This window comes from Eublepharis macularius, chromosome 12 (assembly GCF_028583425.1).
Source record: "Eublepharis macularius isolate TG4126 chromosome 12, MPM_Emac_v1.0, whole genome shotgun sequence".
Taxonomy (NCBI): Eukaryota; Metazoa; Chordata; class Lepidosauria; order Squamata; family Eublepharidae; genus Eublepharis; species Eublepharis macularius.
Genome location: NC_072801.1, coordinates 402,121 through 415,615, shown reverse-complemented (window position 1 = coordinate 415,615; position 13,495 = coordinate 402,121). Strand labels below are relative to the sequence as shown.

Here is a 13,495-nt window from a genome sequence, read left to right as displayed (position 1 = left end):
AATGGAATAATCTGTGCCTACAGGTAGCTTCTCTGCTAACAACTTGTGAGTCCAGAGTTGGCACACAAGGTGGGAAATGTTTCTGGTTGTTAAAGAAGCTGGTGCCTGAGCTGCTCCCTCCTGCTGTCTTGACAAGCAAATCGAGTTTATTTATTTACTTCACTAATTTGCAGGCCACCTCTCAGCCCCATCTGTGGTCCCTAAGGCCACTACTACTACCAATGGCTTTAAAACACTTTAAAATATTTAAAGAAAATGGTACAGTAAAAGTGGAACGCGACAGCCTCATTAACCATCCGTCCCAAAAGCCTGTCTGGAAGGGAAGTAGCACCTTTAAGACTAACCAACTTCACTGTAGCCTGAGCTTGATGCATCTGATGAAGAGAGCTGTGGTTCTCAAAAGCTTACGCTATAGTGAAGTTGGTTAGTCTTAAAGGTGCTACAGGGCCTCTTTACTATTTTGCTACTACAGACTAACACAGCTAACTCCTCTGGAAGGGAAGTGTTTTCTTTCGAAGGCCTCTGCAGAGGTGCTGCCACCTCACCTGGTGAGAGCCGGGTTCGACTCCTCTGCTTGAAGCCAGCCGGGTGACCTCGGGCTAGTAGTCACGGCTCTCTCGGAGCTCTCTCAGCCTCACCCACCTCACAGGGTGTTTTGTTGTGGGGATAATAATAACACACTTTGTAAACCGCTCTGAGTGGGTATTAAGTTGTCCTGTATATAAATAGAATGTTGTTATCATCATCATCATCATTATTATTTGAATTATCCAAAACACAATCAACAATAAGCAGAGATCCCATGTTATTATTGATTGGCCCTGCTAAGCTGATACAAGTTTCCACCGGAGACCTAAGTATCAAACAGATATCGCCGTAATACGTACGCTGTTGCAAGTACTGCCGTCTTTGCAGTTCTGTAGGCGTTATGTCAGAAAGCTGCAGTTCTTCCATATGAATTGCACAGTATTATTATTATCATTATCATCATTACCATTATCATTATTATTATTATTATTGGGTGGTGTGCTCAGACAGATAGCTGGAATGAGTTGAATTGTGCTGTGCTTGTAGATACAGGGTGGCAAAGGTGGCAAAGATGCTCACTGCTTATCTAACCACGCTAGCATCCAAAGACTTGACAATGCGAGGGCCACTCCCTCCCCCATTGTTACACTAATATTATGGAGAGTCCTGGACTCTTTTTGATTCTGCTACTACAGACTAACACGGCTAACTCCTCTGCATCTGTGACTAATATTATGGTATGCCATTATCTGTAAGGACCAAAGCTGTATGCCTTAATAGGATGTTGCATAACAGAGACATGGTTGGAGGAATATGATGTGGTGTGTCTGTCCTAACTAACTCTGTCTGGATATGTAGTCCTACACCAACATCGCAATGGTGGCTGGGGAGGAGGCGTTGCTATTATCTTTCGCGAGTCCTTCAACATTTGCAGACTTCCCGTACAAACTATTGCTGGCATTTACTGTACGCCCCTGTCATTGGGAACTACAGGTAGATGAGGGATTCTACCTGTTTGTCAACCACCCAGCTTCCCAGTAAGCACCTTTCTGAGTTTGCAGGGGTGCTCTCAGACCTGGTATTGGAGACACCTGGGCTGATGGTGATGGGGAACTTGGGCATCCATGCTGAATGTTGCACATCCGGGCTAGCCCCAGAAGGTATTACTTTGCTGGCCGTCCAGCAACACCTTGTGAAGAGGGACGGTCATTCAAATAGTTTGCCCACAAAGGCTCATAGATCCTTCTAGGTTCCAAAATGCCCTGGGAGATTTCAGGATTCCAAGCACACGCTCTGTTGGGGCTGCAGGACCAGCTTGGAATGTGAAGCCCTTCAAAGCTACTGACAGCATCGCTCCTCTCTAACCCTTGGGACGGAAGCCAGCCCTGTGGCCTGCCAACTCCGTGTCTTCGTGGATAGCTCTGGTCGCTTTGTACCCTTTTCAGCCTGGATTCAGGCCGGGCTATGGGACAGAGGTGGCTGTTGTGGCTTTACTTGATGTTCTCAGTCTGAGTGTAGGCAAAGGCCGTGCTTCTTTGTCGCTCCTCCTGTATTCCTTTTGTATATGTATTTTCTGCGTTCTGGACACGGTTCACACACAGCACTGTATTCCCACTAAGGTCCTTCAGGAAAATGAACAGAAGGTGATAAGTTATTTTCCCATCTCAGATTTGTCAACGGAAAGCCCACCTAGTACACGAGGAACTTCCCCCTGACCTTTTGCAGAGGTGCAAAGCCCTAAGCAAGATTTTTGCATCTTTCAGATGTGGAAAAACACCCGAGTGCCTGCAGAGCCTAGACCCTTCTGCTTCCTCCCGTGCTGCTTGGCTGCCCCTCCCGCTGCCACTCTTTTCAGCTCGTTCCCTGTCATGTGATCATCCCTTTAACGTTTCCTCATCTTGGTTCCTTTTGGGAAGCCCATCTCCTTTTAAAAAGAATTTATAGGTCAGTCCAGACCAATTCGCCACCGTTTGCCACTGGAACTGAAATGTGTATATTCTTTTTAAAATCAGTACTTAAAAGGAGAACTAAAATATCTAGAAGCTTACGGTTCTCCTCCCTCCCGTTATTAGCGCAATTAGCCCATTAAACATTTATTGATCCCATCAGCCCCTGGAATCCTATATTGCTCAGAAATATCAGGGGAAGGATCTGCAGTTCGGGGTATTGTAAAATGACAGCACACAGCTGGAGAGTGGTGGATTTGGCCAGCCGTGTCACCAGTCACCAGTAGGGGCCTGGCTATGCCAGAAGTCCATGCAAAGCCAGAGCAGAGTCTTTAAAAAGGGCAAGAGGGCAGTGTAGAAAGGACTGGGACTGCAGGGTTTGGGTAGCAAGACCACCTGCATACCGCAGAACACATCTGCCTGCTTTCTGCCGTCGTTCTGTGGTGTTGCAGAAGCCTGGGAGTAAGTCTTGGGTGGTGCCTGACGCTTGCTGAGTCCATCCCACAGCCCCTCTAACACCAGGAAGAGGGCTCTGGTGGCAAGAATTCTCTAAGGATGCTTCCCAGGGCCCCGGCTGTTAGGCTGCACTGTTCCTTCAGGCCTCCTTTTTCTTGCTCAGCAGTGCTTCATGTAGGGGCAGTACAGTTGCATGTGGCTGTGACACACAGCAGACCCTTGCCTCTGCCATTCCATGTCACTTGTCCAGCTGCTTCTCAGCCCTGTGTGCCCTAGGGTCTGTGGCCCTGGCCATGGGGAGTATGGGAAGGGGGATTTGCCTGCCTCAGAGAAGACCAAGTAATGCTGCATCAGTGTAAGGGAAAGGTGGGCCGGGGCCCATGCCCCACGGGGTGTCAACCCCTTCAGCAGGCTCTGCTGTTTCTTCTAGTTGGGGCTCCAGAGGTTCCTGAGCTACAGTGTCACACAGACTTTGCTGCTGAGGTGGTCTGTCACTGGAATGTGAATGACGCTACCAGTTGTACTGAGGAATTCCGGTTGCATTATAGTAGCAGCTTTACTAAACAGTAAGTACCACTCACACCTTCATATCATGCTGAAGTTGGCGGGGGGCTTGTCTTGGACCACTGTGAAGGGGATTCTTGGCATGTGGAGTCAGATATAAAGCTGTATGCCTCTCTGTCCTAGGGGTGGGGGACTGGTGGCCAGTCTAGGAGCCTACTTGATGGGCTTTGATGTATGGTTGAGGTGACCAAGCAGGCGGAGCTGTCTCCCCATCCCATGTTCAGGCCAGAAATTATGAATTTTCCCCTGGAAGGAGTAGTGAGTTCAGATCTTTGCTGTAAAGGAGGCTAGGCAGGGTTTCTCATACAAAATGTCTCTGCAAGCTCCCTTGCCAGTCACTGCAGAAAATGCTGAATCCAAAATGGTTCTAATTATAACCATTTACTGGACCAATATTCCTGAGAAGGGAGCTTCTGCTTCTGTCATCTGCATCTCAGAAGGAGACTTCTTGGGGGGGGGGGCACAAAGGGCTGTCACCAAAACCAGGAGGAGTCCTTTCCTACAGCGACTGCATTCTGCTGAGAGGCTGAGTGCAAACGAACACACTAGAAAGGCCCCATTTTCATGCTTTCCAGGAAGATGGAGTGTGGTCCCAAGGACAGGAGAGTCCTCGGCTCTGCCCGCCCTGGCTGCTTTTGCGTCATTTCCGAGACAGTCTTTGAGGCCACGTACACTCTCTCGTTGGAGAGCAGGAGGGACAACGCATCCAGGAGCTACACAGTTGACCTTCGTGACATTGGTGAGGCGTGGCTTGGGCGTCAGGCACAGCCCTGCTACCGTCTCCACACTGTTGGTTTTAGAGACGAAGGAATTGGCTGTGATTAGGGAAGGGCGTATCTGAGGGCAGAAGATGTAGGAGCGGGGGGAGAACTGGGTAGGCATCCCCCAGCCCCTCCCCTCCACCAGTGGCTGTGAGAAGGCAGCCGGGGCTTTTCCTCCTGCCCGGTCTTTGCTCTTCCTTCTGAAGCTCCCTCGCAGGACCGGCCCTGTTCTCTGTATCTCGCTTCTCAGTGTCTTTTCTTCTCTCGTTTCTTTCTTGAAAGCAGTGAAGCCGAGGGCCCTCCAAAACCTCACTGTCACTAAGAGTGAGAGGCGTTCCTTCATCCTGACCTGGAGAAAGGGCTACAACTCGCCTAACGCTATAGACATCCCTGCAGTATTCTGTCAAGTCCGTATTTCGTCCGAAGGGCAAAAGCAACCGGTAGGTAGCCCCCTTTCCCTGTCTCCTCCTCTCTCCCGTCCTCTGGAATAGCCCCATGAATTTGGCTTCTGGGTTACCATCTTAGCTATCTGCTCGTCTTTGCACACATTCCCAGTGAAGCAAAGCTGCTGCTTCCTTGATCTGAGTGACCTGGAGGCCCACGCCCAGCATATCTCAGTTCAGCAAGACCTTCTGAATCCCAGGAACGTAAATTGTCTTGCTAGATCAGATCAGGGGAGCGGGATCCGCCTAGGCCAGCTTTCTGTCTCCAGAAACAGCCCTGTTTCCAGCAACCTCGGAATGCACAGCTTCCGTTTTTTGCCTTTTATTGCAACGAGTACTCATTGATAAGTGTTAACGATAGGACGTTTTGGAGGTCTTTCATTCATGGGGTTGCCAAAGGTCAGAGGCAACTTGATGGCACATAACACACACATACGTTGAAAGATTTGTCCTCAAAAAGTGATCTGACAGATGGGTAAAGTAAACTAAGCAAGCTGCCCATCACCATGTGTGGCCCATGAGTTCATAAGAAACGGAGCATTTCTTTGTGTCCAGTCTGAGCATGCTGCCAAGCATCAATGTTTCCATTTTGTTGAATGTCCACCTTGTCAGAAGAGGCCTAGAGGCACCCCCGGCTAGTCTGCTTCAGCGGTCACACGTCTGGATCTTCAGTGGGGCCCCTGATTCCAATGCAGGTTCTTAAAGGGCCCCACCCTTCCGCTGCCTCAGTGACGAGAACTTACTCCTTTCCTGCCTTGCACGGGCTGTAGTCAGGCCCTGATCCACAGGTGACCTGTCTTGTTACTCTGTAACTGCTTATTTATGTTAGACCTCTTGACAAGGGGCTTTCTCTGTGGGTTGATTAACGTACTGCAGAAGAACGTTATGCATTTGGGGAGGCAGAACTTCGCTTTGCGGAAGCCATACTGGTTCTTTCTCAGCAAGAGATGTTTAATCACTCTTGCTTTGAATATCACTTTCTACCAATTTCCCTGGGGCAGGAATTATGCTGACAGGCCTATATTTTTCTCCATGGAATCCTCCTTAAAATACTGCAATTACATTGACTGCCTTCCAGTCTTCAGGGAAGGAGGCAGATTTTAGCGACGGATAAGTTGGAAGATTTTAGATAAAAGTTCCTGAGTTTTTAGAGCACTTTTAGCTTGTTAGCTGCTACTAACACTGTGTCCTGTCGTGATTTATCTGTTAGGTGTGTGGCCTCCTTTGCCAGCTTAATTTATGCAGGTCTTCAGAGACAAAGAAGGGTTCAGTTGTGGGTGTGTCTCCAGCTTCTCTCTGATTTCACTGTCTTCAGTATTCATTTCACAGTTCCATCATCTGTAGAGTTCAAAAATGTATTCATTTATTTTGTACATTTTAATCCCACCCTGCTTCCAAGGAGCTCAGGACTGGTGTACATTGTCTCCCCCCCCCTCCCCCACCCCTGCACAGACTATTTTATCCTAACAACAAGTAAATAAACCGCCACCCTGAGAAGTTGGTGAGGCTGTGCGAGAGTGCCTGGCCCATGGACATCCCATAATCTTCCAGAGCAGCATGAGAATTTGAATTTGAACCTTATTTTAGTCCAGCTCTCAGAGCTCTTCACCATCCTGGCTCTCAACTGATCGCTTATCCTCATTTTATAATGAGAGAGCCCAGACTCTGCACCTGAAGATGTTGCCCAAATGTCTCTGGAAGGCTCCTTGTGAGGACTGGCAAAAAGCTCAGCTGAACAGGGAGCTTTTTGCCCAGCCTCTTCCTCTTTGTTCAGGTCCCATCTGAGGCATTGATCAGTGCAGGAGGCTGCCCACAAACCCCCCTGTGAAGTGTGACGCCGCTGAAATAGCCTGGGAGCTCCTTCCCTCCCGGATCAGTTCTAAGACATTTTTCTGCAGATAGATGTCGCCCTGTGTATGTGTCATGCTTATGTTACTGTGGTTATGTACAGTGTGCCAAACACCAGTCTGCGCACACGGTGCCACACTGCCTTTCTGAGGTGGCCAGGTGGCCCCCTGTGCCCACCTAGCAGGTGGCCACAAATTGGGTGGGGGGGTGCTCTCTTCAGTCTTCCTGACCCCTTAGGAGAGGGGTACATTCACTGAGGGAAGACAGAGCCAGAAGTTTGTGTCCCGTTCAAACCAAAATGGAAAGTAAAAAGTTAAAACAAATGGGGTAAAAAACAAAATAAAAACGAGAAAGCAAATCTGTCCATACCCTTGCGTCACTGCTATCTACAGAGGAAGCTTTGGTGGAAGCAAAGCAAACTGATTCTTGGGAGAGATTGACTTGGCATGACTTAAAATATGAAAAGACCTAGAAAGCTGGAGAGGAGTTGTTTCCTTAAGGTTAAGTGTGAAACTCGTGCAGCCTGAAAATGGTCCTGTAATGCTTCTTTCTTCCAAGGTACTGAAAAATCTTACGGAACAAGTGGAACACTATGAAATTTTTGCTAATACCCTCTTGCCAGGAAAGAGCTACAGTGCAAGTGTGCGATATAAAATAGATCCCTGGAAAAGCTTCTGGAGCGAGTGGAGTGTCCCGTGCCAGTGGTCCAATGGTGAGTGCTGTGCTCCGTCCACACCCGTCACTCCTCCGAAGCTGCATTTCCTTCGCAGCTCTTCCCTCTTCTTGAGACTGCAAGCCCCGGTTCTTCAGTCCTTGATCAACAAATGGGATGCGTGGATATCCACCAATCACTTCCTTGCAGGAAGACTGCTTCCAAAGAAGTTGCTGCCCTCGTCTCCCTGCGACAAAATACCGCCATCTTGCAGCTTTACCCTGAAGCCAAATGCATTTATTGTGACAGGAACTTTGGTGAGCCAGAGACGACTTGGATGTTCCTGACAAAGTGGGCTCTGGCACACAAACACTTAAGTCACAGTGTCTGTTGTGCTTCCAGATGCCACAAGATGCTGCCATGATCTTCCTTACTAGATGCTCCCCAGAGCAGGGAGGACCATTGAAACAGGTTCATGAAGTAGCCAGTGGGGTGAATCATAGAATCATAGGGTTGGAAGGGATCTCTAGGGCCGTCTAGTCGAACCCCCTGCACAATGCAGGAAATTCACAACTACCCCCCCCCCCGACTGTCCCAGTGACCCCCCGCTCCATGCCTGGAAACGGGGGTCACGGGGGCAGTCATTGTGGGTGGGGGTGTATGCTGAGACAGGAGCGGCAGGCAGCGACGTCGGAAGCGACTTTCTGCAAAAGGACTTTGAAGGAGTGCCCAGTGAAGTAGGTGTGTGTGTGGTGAAAACCAGCTTTCTTGGAAAGGCTGGACTAGGCTTGGAAAAGGGCATACTCGGGTTTGTGTGGCATCACAGGAGTCTGTGGAGCACCAAACAAAGGATTTGGTGAGGCAGAGGTGGCACCAGTCCTTCGCTGGGAGAGTGCAGACCCATGGCTGGCTTGCTGATTGGACCAGTCATGCTGTGGTGGGGATAACAGGAAGATAATTCCTGCCTCCCTGCTTCCGGGCCTCATGGCCCTCCAGGCTGAGAAGCCGGTGGCTTCCAAGCTGCTGTGGGGTATGTCCACCTGATGCCTCAACCCTACAAGAAACCCGGCTGAACCATGAGGGGTGGGGGTGGGGTTCTTCCTGTTAGCCTTTCCTCCGTTTCCCTTCATCCATGTTAAAAAATTAGATGGCGCTCTTTGCGTGAAAACTACTGCCAAGCATAAGAATCCAATCCCACCAGCACCAGTTCAAGTCGTCATAGCAGCCGAAGGGGCTACAGCATAAAAGCCACTCGGTGTAGTTCAAGTTATCAGTGGTGGGATCTGGAAACACCCCCAAAGCCACCACCTGTGTCTTGACACTGAATGAAGGGCTGTAGGCAGGAGTATTTGGAATGACGGTACCACCATTGTGGGCCGAAAAGTACAAAGGAGGGCAAACAAGGTAATTAAAAGCTTGGAGCACTTTTGCTATGAGGAAAGGATGGAGAGGATGGGTCTTTTCGGTTCTGGAAAAAGGACAACGGGTGGCGGGGGCCATGATGGAGGTTTATAAAATTATGCATGGGGTGCACGCATAATTGTATAATAATAACATGCATAATAAATGCATAAGAGGATGCTAGAACTTGGGCACCCAGTGAAGTCCCACCTGGTGGAACGCTCTGTCTGCTGAAATCAGGGCCCGGCAGGACCGACTATCTTTTCACTGGGCCTGCAAGACAAGAGTTGTTCCGCCAGGCGTATGGCTGAGGCTGGGCCTCCGCCAGTCTGAAAAAAGGGGTGTATAAAATCTTAACCCTCCCTGTGAAGGCTGTCCACCATCCTGTTTTAAATGTGTTTATGGGCAATAGATATTGAACAGACAAAAGGAAATACTGCTTTACTGATTGAGTTGTGAAATTGTGCCTCTCACTGCCAGTGGAGGTAGTGATGGCTGCAAGCGCAGGTAGCTTTCAAAGGAAGTGAGACAGATTCCAGGAGGAGAGATCCCTCAGGAGCTGCTAGCCAGTGATCGAAGGGAGCTTCCACACTCAGAGGCAGGAAACCTCTCAGCCCCGGTGCCAGAAGGCCTCTCTGCCTCTCGGCCCTGTTTGTTTGGCCCTCCAAAATACCGGGTTGGTCCCTGTGTGAGATGGCAAGCGTGCCTCGATGGACTCTCGCTGGTTAGATCCAGTAGGGCTGTGTTATGTTCTAAAGTAAATCCAGCTAAGGGGAGGAGGGGGGCTGCATTAGGAGGAGAATTAGGGCCTTTTTCACCTGTCAGTTCTCCATAAGTGTCTCCTACCCCCACATACACACACACACACAGCAAAAGCAGGATTAAGAACACACCCTTACCTAGAAGGCTCTGCCTGGTGCTCGCCAGCCCAAGAGACCATTCTGCCTCTCTGGCAGAATCCTGCCCACTTCTGCTGCTTGGGACCCTGGCCTTGGAGCTGCTGAGGTCTGGGATTGAGGCTGAGTCCGTGCTGAGTTTGTGCTCTGCCCTCCTGCTGTTCAGCTTGTCCTCCAGGGACAATGTCAACATCAGAGTTCCTCTTTTCTAGATTTCAAGCCAGAAGGAGAAGACGGCCTCTGGTGGGCCATTCTCTTGGCGTGCTTCCTGATTATGGTGCTGGTCTCCACCTGTTACCTTTGCCTGATCAGGTAGGAACTGTTGTGTCTGCAAGGCTCTGCAGGGCAGGTCTTTGGCCCTTACTGACCTCTGAGAAGATGGCGGTGAGAGTGGCTTATGCCTCCTGGATCCTTGTAAGGAGAGGCTCCCCCCCCCCTTCTCGTGCCTCCTTCAGCCAGCTAAAAGGTGAGGGGTTCTTTCCAGCAATTTGGCACCTGGTCACGAGAAAGGGCCTGTGGCTTTTGAAGGCCCAGGTTGAGAAGCATCCACGGTTCCGTGCAAGGACTTGGCCTGCGGTGCCTGCCTGTGTGCCGCTCCTGCTGTCACTGTTCTCAGCTGTGAATGTGCTGCAGTGGGAAGCTGCAGGACGGGCTGCCTGATTCTGCCTCCTTTTGCTTTTGCACCTGCTCCTCCCCCTCCCCCTCCTCCCCAGGCACAAATAGCTGCTCTCCTGTGGTTGTTGCATTTCTTGAGGGGGGGGCCTGTTTTTCCTCCCCCTGTCTGTGAGACAAGACGGGGGTCAGATGGAGAGCAGGTTGCGGAGTGGCTCTTCCTTTTCTTGCAGGCTGAAGCGGGAATTGTGGGACGACATCCCAAGCCCTGGCAAGAGCAACCTGGGCAAGGAATTTGGGGGAAAGCCGGTAGGAGTGCTAACCACAAGTTTTCTTTGGGGTGGTTCAGGAGGCTGCTGTGTCCTGATGCCTGCTTCGTGCTCTTTCAGAGTCTGGCCATGAGGAGGATGTTCCTGGGGGATGAAGGCAAGGGGCCTCTCTACGCCCTGTCACAGAGTCTCTTGGAGCAGCGGCGGTATGTCTGGCAAAGAGCCCTCTTTAGATCATCATTCCCCCTTGCTCAGCAGGCAGTGAGCTTTTGCTCCCGACTCCGATGGGCTGTCAGGGAAGGCAGCTGCCTGCTTGGGCTTTGTTTTGGATGGGTCAGGGTATTCCGTAACTGGGTTCTGTTTTGTTTTTCTCCCCCAAACAGAAGTATCGAGGATTCTCAGCCTAAAGATGAGGCCACTTTCCCTGGCTGGTGGAACAAGGTGGCCGCAACATTTCCTGAGAGCAGGCTGAGAGAGAAGTGGGAGCCGTTCTTCACTCCTGAAGTACCCTCTGTTGAACCTTCTCTTACGATCTGCAGGCGCTTAGATGCAGGCAGTGAAGCCCAGATGGAGGAAGAGGAAGACCACGTCCCTCACATGGATGCCTTGGTAGACCTCTTTCTGGACATCCAGGGGGGCGGGGGCCATGTAGAAGATGCCGAACCCCCTGCCATGCCTGTCCTGGAAGAGCACCCCTCCTCCGGGGCTCCAGAACCAGTGCTCAGTGATCTTTGCATGTTTGCCAGGACACCCACAAAGAGCCCCGTGGGTTCTTCTCCGTCTGGCTATCAGAACTCGGACATGGCCGCCTCTCCCCAAAAAGTGAGCCCTACCCCCACGAAGCACCAAGAGGACGGCCGACCCTTTTCTGCGCCGCAATACAAACTGCTGCTCTTCCCTCAGAAACTCTCCAGTGCCTCATGCCAGGCAACTGTCCCAGGCGGAATTGGTTCCCAGGCCAATTGCCCAGGAGGCAGCAGGGCCAGAGCAGCCCAGCCTTCTTGCTACAAGAGTTTCAGCAGCCTCATGCACCCATCCACAGCTGGTGCCTGCCGGCCAGGGGAGCATCAGCTGGATCTTTCTGGAGTTGACCAGTCCCAGCCCCACGGCAGCTGGCCTTCCTCCTGTGAAGCAGCGGCGGCGGCGGCACCATCCCAGAAGGCCCCAGGCATTCCTTGCACCATTGACTCCTGTTTGCCTGGCTACCGACCCTTCAAAACTGCCCTTCGGCCAAGTGTAACCTCCCAGGATCCTAGCCATCTTAGCTTGGGCTCCCCCTACAAGCCCTTTCTTGGTGTCCTAAGGAGCATGCCGCAAGAGGCCCCACTGGGCCCCATCCTGAGGACACAGGAGGCAGAGAGAGAGACTTGGCAAAGGGGATCTTTGGAAGAGCCCCTGACCTTTGCTTTCAGCCTGGGCAGGGAGCTGGAGGAGGAGGATTCTGGCCAGAAGGGTGTGAGGCAGAGGGCTTCGTCCCCCAAGTGCCTGTTGCCACTTTGTGACCCAAGAACTAACTGAGTATACTCGGTGGTGTACTCAAAGGAGGAGGTGTGGAGAGGAAGGCGTCCCAGCTGACTATTGACCTCCTTGGCGCTAATCTGTTGCCTACATGGGTCTCCTTGTGAGTAATTAGCAAACAAGGAGAAAGCTGTGAGAGGTGGTAACAAGTGAGATCCTCCATCAATGTGTACCAGGTTTCTTCCCCAAGGAAACCGACTAGATGGGTGTTTTCCAAAGCAGAGAATGTTTTATTTCAAGGAGAAATTGGCACACAGCAAGAGGCAGATATATAAAAATCACAGGCACACAAAAGTTCTAGGAAAAGTAGTGAGAGAATGGGGAATAGTTGTAGGATTCAGGTAATAGATACCTATCAGAGGAGTAGAGAGGTCCGAGGAGGAAGGCTTGAATGAACAGCATTCCTTGCAGGGAGGCTCAGAGGATTCTAACCGTACAGCACTTGAATCCACGTAAGTGCCCACACTTTGGCTGGGGCAAAGTTCAAGCAATTATAGGGCAAAACAGGCCCTGGGGCTAGAAGGTGTCTTCTAGGCAGACAATGGCCTTAATGGTTGTCTCCTGGGATAGGCAAAGGGATTGCGAAGCCTTGGTTGGCATTCCGGGGTGTGACGGTGAGAGCTGGGGAGGTTTAGATTAGTCATTCCCAGTGCTGGCCAATGAAACTGTAGTTTTAATTAAGTGTCTCTGGGGTTAGATAAAGAACTTAGAGTTTAGACTAAGCTTTCCCATTTGATTTATATACCGCCCTTCAGGACAACGCCCACTCAGAGCGGTTGACAAAGTATGCCATTATCCCCACAACAAAACACCCAGTGAGGTGGGTGGGGCTGAGAGAGCTCCTAGAAGCTGTGACTGGCCCAAGGTCACCCAGCTGGCTTCAAGTGGAGGACCGGGGAATCAAACCCTGCTCTCCAGATTAGAGTCCCGTGCCCTTAACCACTACACCAAATTGGCTTGGCCAGTGATTGATTGCCCTTGATTACTAGATAAGATTTGATGATTCAGAGTTCCGATCCACTCTGAATAGGGAAGGGGAGGCAGGAATGTCTGAGGGCTTGTTTTTACAAAAATGCCCAAGCACCTTTCTTGCCAGGAATCTCGCACTTCCGCAGCTGGGAGGGCAGGAACCAACCACACCGAGTCACTCGGCATTCTGTTCGCGTTTCGTTCACATTTCAGCCTTCCGGGTGGGAGCTGGCCCAGTTGGACGGCTTGCTACTGCCCCTTGCAGCCCGGTAGAGAGAGGGCTTGTGAGTCCCGTGATCGTAAGTGTCTGTCGCAGCTTAGAGAGCTAGGCGGACTGCCCACAGGACAGCTTGCTGGCAGGCCAAGGCCAGCCACAGGGGCCTACTCGGGCTTAGGTGGCCTCTTGATTTCTCCAGGGTTGTATTATTCATAAGACGGACTAGGCTGAAGCCTGGGGGCCCTGCAGGGGTTTTTGCTGAGACACTTGTTACCTGTGCCCCAGGGCTCCAATGTTTAAAGGCACTTTACACTCTGCGCTGTAGCAATATGTGTACATATGTATTTACGCGTATATATACTCTCATAAGTATTTTTTTTTCTGAAGAATTCTTCAGGAGACCCTCAAAATGGAT

General features: G+C 50.9%; 1 protein-coding gene across 2 annotated transcripts in view; it reads left to right on the top strand.

The window, feature by feature from the left end:
* The window catches only part of IL4R (interleukin 4 receptor), a 15,284-nt gene extending 1,789 nt beyond the window's left edge, over nucleotides 1–13,495 (top strand). The window contains exons 4-11 of one of the 2 annotated variants that reach the window (XM_054993033.1): nucleotides 3,361–3,496; nucleotides 4,070–4,233; nucleotides 4,541–4,695; nucleotides 7,105–7,258; nucleotides 9,708–9,807; nucleotides 10,341–10,416; nucleotides 10,497–10,582; nucleotides 10,760–13,495. In XM_054993033.1, the coding sequence (XP_054849008.1) occupies nucleotides 3,361–3,496; nucleotides 4,070–4,233; nucleotides 4,541–4,695; nucleotides 7,105–7,258; nucleotides 9,708–9,807; nucleotides 10,341–10,416; nucleotides 10,497–10,582; nucleotides 10,760–11,894 (2,006 nt within the window). In that variant the 3' untranslated portion in view covers nucleotides 11,895–13,495. Of the gene's footprint in view, nucleotides 1–3,360; nucleotides 3,497–4,069; nucleotides 4,234–4,537; nucleotides 4,696–7,104; nucleotides 7,259–9,707; nucleotides 9,808–10,340; nucleotides 10,417–10,496; nucleotides 10,583–10,759 lie in introns of both variants that reach the window. The other variant, XM_054993032.1, reaches the window with a different exon arrangement.